The sequence below is a fragment of the Arachis stenosperma genome, chromosome 10 (genome assembly GCF_014773155.1).
Source record: "Arachis stenosperma cultivar V10309 chromosome 10, arast.V10309.gnm1.PFL2, whole genome shotgun sequence".
NCBI lineage: Eukaryota > Viridiplantae > Streptophyta > Magnoliopsida > Fabales > Fabaceae > Arachis > Arachis stenosperma.
The window spans coordinates 21835398-21841099 of NC_080386.1; the positions used below are offsets into that span (position 1 = coordinate 21835398).

The 5702-nt window shown below is 32.3% G+C and overlaps 1 protein-coding gene across 1 annotated transcript; it reads right to left on the reverse strand.

Annotated features, from left to right (window-relative positions):
• Window positions 1-209: 209 nt before the first annotated feature.
• LOC130955526 (protein trichome birefringence-like 33) lies at window positions 210-5231 on the reverse strand. The gene is made up of 6 exons (XM_057882403.1): window positions 4965-5231; window positions 4635-4875; window positions 2685-2856; window positions 2390-2589; window positions 1603-1761; window positions 210-915 (listed from the first exon to the last, which is right to left on the reverse strand). The coding sequence occupies exons 1-6, from the start codon at window positions 5212-5214 to the stop codon at window positions 576-578; spliced, it is 1362 nt and encodes a 453-aa protein (XP_057738386.1). The 5' UTR covers window positions 5215-5231; the 3' UTR covers window positions 210-575.
• Window positions 5232-5702: the final 471 nt, after the last annotated feature.

Consider the following 5702-nt stretch of genomic DNA (forward strand, 5'->3'; position numbering starts at 1 on the left):
CCAAGCTCCAAGCTCCATCCTTCATAAAAAGAGTGAAGATACAAAACATAACTAGTTAACTACATGCATGAAGAAATCATTTGGCTCCTTGAGTGAATATAGTAAATGTAATATTATTGAAAACTTGTTAAATTATGTTGAATGACACATATTTAAGAATTAATAACGAAGTTCTTTTACTCTTTATTTATTATAAATTTCTACCTCTATTTCTTTATCGTAATTTCACAACAGAATTCAATCTTCTCATCTCATATACACTTCTCTCCTCCTTTAATGCTGAATGTTATTTATACATGAACCTCTCCCTTTGACCATCTCAAATATGTATCACTTTCTAACAAATGAAAATCCCAACAAAATAATTGACCCTCTCATTTACAAAATTTCTTCTGAAGCCACATAATTGTGGACCACAATAGATGAATAGTACTTTCTCTGTTGTCTTATGCTATTACTGTCACACTTTAATACATCTTTAAATTAGTGTCTAAATCAACCAAATTCGTACCAAAAATGACAGAAACAAATAAAAGAACAAAATGAATATATTGACTATACACGATGCAAAAATTTCAAGGATAAAACAACTTTGCATAAAGAAGCTCATTCCAAGTATCTTGTAGTCCAGGCAAACACCAATGTGTGCAATCAGCATAGCTAGAAGGGTTAGCTAGTTGCTGAGGTGTTAAAGGGTTCCATTGTTTCTTGTAGATTGAAGTATGTGCATCTTTGCGGTAATTGGACAACTGTGTGATGTTGAGAAATGTTATGGGAACATTGGATTTTCTGAAGACTTCTCCAATTACTTGCATTATGCTTTTGTAAGAGTCAGAGCCCCAATATGTGGGATCATCAATTGGTGTAGTTTCATTGTAGCAGTTACCTCCTGCTTCACCTCCCCATTCTATGCTCCTGCCACCATATATACATGTAATTCAATTATGAGTCCCATAATTCCTAAATTTATGTTTATGATTCATCGTACTAAATGATGTTTGTTTTTTAGCTTTTGTATTTTACTTTCTTTTTCGGGGTTAAAATTATACTAAACTTTTAATCAAATAATCATCACTTTTGTTACAACACGGCTTGGAACTTAGCTGCCTAATAAAGAGACCCAACTCGAACACCACCCAAGTGGCAGAATAAAGAGGCCCAAGTGCCCAAGTCAAACTCAACTAACATGGTCCAACAAGGGTTCGAGCTGGATTTCACCGTCTAATCCACAACATTAATGTGGTTGGAAGCTTAGTACGGATAACAGATTCTGGATTCATCTTTAAACGCTCCTTACTGAATAAGGGTGTTGCACTCGTTATTGCGTACCACCTTGCACTCCCCTCCAAACAAGAATCTAGCCCACTACTCCAACCATGGGATTGGACAAAGACCTTATGACATAACCAAATCCAGTACCCAACTCCCAACCCTCATACATTTCTAATTTAGAGAAACACTAAGAAGCAAAAACTTGTTTTTCTTAAAAAAGGGTTTTCATCACACATGTTGCCACATAATTTGAGTAAATAGGACTCGGACAAAATTTCTGGTCAGCAATCATCTTCCATATTTAATGTGTGGGATCGGAGATGTACTCACTTTGCATGAGAAGGTGACATGCTGGTGAAAAACACTCTTGTCCTGTTTGGGTCCATGTTCTGCTTCACCCATTTAACCATGCTTTTCATAGCCATTCTATAAGCCTCCTCTGTTGACAGCTCAACAATCTCTTTTGCTTCATCATTAAAGGATCCAAGCCTGAAATTTTGAGTACATATTAGTTAGTGCTTTGCATATGTCTGCAATGGTATTGTCCTTTAAGATAAGTGTTAGGTTCATAGTAAGAAACGTTTGATAATTGAGACAACAAAACTTATCAGTCTTGAAACAAGAATTTCTAAGGATAGAAATTTTTGTCTGTCTCCATGTTTGTGTTCCAGGTGCGGTTTCTAAACACCTTAACAGTTTAGCTTTTAGTGTAGAAAAGGACTAACACTTACCCAATTAAATATTTGTATGATTTATGAAATAGCATATAGTTAGGTTAACCATTTTTATTAATGTTTCAATGTTTCAAAACAAGGTTGTATTTGGGTATTGTCTTTGACACAGAATATGAAGAGAATGAACACAAAACTTATTTGGTTGTAGAGGACACTTTTTTCCGCAAAAGCAAAAAATTCATGTATTTTCAGTACTTCTTAATTGGGAAGCAAAAAAAAAAGTTATCATCTCTGTCTCTCTCTCTCTCTGTTCTTGTCTTATGTATTTTGTTCTCAGAAACAAAATTCAAACACAACCTAGAATTGGATGATTACGTAATACTGATATAAAGTGCATACGACTAACTTCTTTAATCAGATAGAAATAGAGTGGAGGAACTTACAAGATTTTCATCTTGGAACCAGTTATCCACCAAAGATAGGTGTTGAATACAACAATGTCAGCACCTTTCCAGAAACGGCCATGCTTGTTGATTGAACCCTTTCTGACGATCCTATCAGATACCCTATGGATGAATGCGTTATCGGAGTTTGATTCAAGAAGAAAAGGTGCCCAATAGAACTCAATTGTAGCATTGTATTCCTAATTAAATAAACCAAAATGAACATAAAAAAGAGAACTGTGATGTGAAATATGGTTTAGTGCACAAGCTAAGTGAGAGGTGCATATATACATACCTTGGCTGTGAATACAGTGAGTGAATCAAAGGTTTCCATGGATTTTGCACCTTCTGGAATGAGACTATGGAGAAGGCATACCAAAGAGACATATTGGCCTCTATTAAGGGAGTCTCCAACAAACAGCATCCTCTTCCCACGAAGCGTTTCCAGCATCAAACTTGCATTGAATCTGTTGTAGCATTGGTGAAGAGGTTTGTCATATGTTTGGCTTAGTACAAAAATATATTCAAGAATAAAAAGAAAAGTCAAAAATAATTTTGTAATTCTAAAATGTTTTAGTCATACTAATATGGCGATATTGGTAATATCTATGAAGATTTAAATTAAACTTGTATAAATAACACTTCTGTTTTCTCATTATTTTTGTTACATTCTTACTAGAAAATGCACGAGAGCCATTACTTTTCATTCATGTACTGTTTTCTCCTCCTCTATGTACCTTTTTGTCTCTGGCCATGTGCATTTGTTTAATTGTTTTTGATAAAGCGATTGTGCTCATCGATGAGATTCTTAAACATGATATCGAAAAGATCAACCGCTTTTTATAAATTTAGAATAAACTTTGATTCTCGTTCTTAATTAAAAAAAATATTATGAATTCAAGATATATTTTGCTCTTAGTATTTGTAAATTTTTTAATCATTTAGTTCTTTTATGCAAAACTCGATAATGAGGTACAAATTATTAATAATAAACAAACAATGATAGATGCATTTATCCTTACAAATGCTTAGACAGTATATGATTGTCCTTGTTTAAAATTGGGATAGACTTACCCTAAAATAGTCATTCCAAGAAGGTACTATATAATTAACATCATACTCATAACTATAGAATATCTATCATCCTAATTCTTCAGTCCACAAATTAAAGATCTTGCATTACATATTATTTGAGAAATATATGTACCCAAAAGTATAAGATAAAGGATAAAGTATATTTTTTATCTCTGAAATTTGTCAAAAATTTTAAAAATATTTTTAAGTTTTATTTTATTTTAATTTTATTTTAAAAATTTTCAATTTATATCAAATATACTGACAACTAGTTTTTCAAAAAATTTAGGACTAATTCATCAATAATTTCACATAAACAACCTTCAATACAAGAAACTAGTTCTTAATTGTCAAGTATTATTGGTGCATTAGCCCTAAAGCTTTTGAAAATTTAGTGATCAGAGATATACACTGATACAAATAAAAAAATTTTGGAACAAAATTAAAATAAAATAAAACTTATAACTATTTTTAAAACTTTTAGCAAACTTTAGAAATAATTAATACACTTTATCCTAATATAAATTATCTAACCTACCAACATCAATTATGAGAAAAAACATGCATCAAGATCAAATTAGTCCAAACAACTCAACAACTCGAGACATGTGCATTACAATGTCCGTGATTGTTAAGGTCCCACCGATTGAAAAATACTAAAATAGAGAAACAAAAACGCCCCAACTCCAACTAAACACCAAGAAAAAAACCCAAGTGTCCAATTTAGCCATGATTGCTCCACACTTATTGTACAGAACAGAATGGCTGAGGTGGTGGTGCCAATCATTCAATTCTAATACATCTTTTTCTAATGAATTATAACTCCCATTACTACTACTACTGTTACTATTCATGATTCATTGTATCCCACCACCTTACTTGACACGTGACCTCTTAGTCACAAACTAACCCGAACCACCGACAACTCAACCTTTTCTTCAGAAATTTAAAATGAATAAATATATAAACACAAACACAACATAACAGATAAAACAAACAAACAAAGGAGAAGAATAATGGAATTATGGTCTTTCAATTAAAATGCTTTTTTTTTTACATTTATTTAGTAAAATGACAGGTATTAATTTGATTCTAATAATCTTTTAATAACTCATTCCGAATCAAAGATTTTTTAAAATATATTGAGTGAAAAATTGAGAATAGCTCTTACGTGGGAAGATCGCAACCGTGAGGCTGCCAGCGCCACCGCTGGTACTCCATCTCGGGACGGCCGTGTTCTTGACACGTTAGCTGAGGCTGTATGTACGGACAGTCCGATTCCTGGTAGAGCGGCCGAGTCAACTCGTCCCGAACCCATCTTCCACTGAAAACGTCACACCCTTCCTCCGTTTCACCCACCGCAACCGCCGCCACCTTCTCCTCCGTGCGCCTCTCGGAGGAATACGATAAATCTTAACAAACAACACCAAATTCAGCTGAGAAATGAGAGTACTGTACAAGTATAAAACCCTAGAAAAGAGGAAAAGATAAGAAGAGGAACCTTGTTGTTCTGGTAGCGGGGGATGAGTCAACTCGGTGAACTCGGTGGGTGTGGATAAGAGTGTGTTGTGTTTGTTGTGTAGTAGTTGTTGGAAGATGAAGAAGGAATCATGGCCATAGAGGATGGAAGCGAAGAGAATGAAGGCTAAAAGGGTAATGAAGAGGTAGGGAGAGAAACGAGGCTTGGTTCTGATAAGAAGAGAAGAAGAAGAAGTAGAAGAAGAGAATGATGATGGTTTTGGTTTCATCATCACTTTGCATGCACAGCATGGACCCAACCCCTTAACTATATATTCTCATTTTTATAATTTTTTTTAAACTAAATCTTTGGTTAATGGTTATCAATTCTTAAAATATTAAACTAACATAAATTTATTTTTCGAAATGATTTAATTATCTAACATTGTTGTATTTTTTATTTTAGTGTTGAAAGTGAAATCTAAATTATATTATGCAAAATATATAGATAGAAAGTTTTATAGTGGCATTAATTTTGATGATTAAAAATAATATAAGTTTAATTTATAAATAAAATATTGATATATAGTTAAAAATTAAATCTAAGACCAAAATAATTTTCTTTTTTTTTATAATTTTTTATGATTATTTTTATGAAAATAATTTTTTATAATTATAAAAAATAATTTAAAAAAATAACACTAAAATAATTTTTTAATTACATTTATAATTATTATTTAAAGAAAATTATAATTATTTTTATTAAAATAATTTTTTATTA

Coding starts and splice junctions, on each gene's coding strand:
- LOC130955526 (XM_057882403.1), bottom strand. CDS start 5,214: ATGATGAAACCAAAACCATCATCATTCTCTTCTTCTACTTCTTCTTCT. Junction 4,876..4,964: donor CCCGCTACCAGAACAACAAG/GTTCCTCTTCTT, acceptor TTGTTTGTTAAG/ATTTATCGTATTCCTCCGAG. Junction 1,762..2,389: donor GGTTCCAAGATGAAAATCTT/GTAAGTTCCTCC, acceptor TCAAAATTTCAG/GCTTGGATCCTTTAATGATG.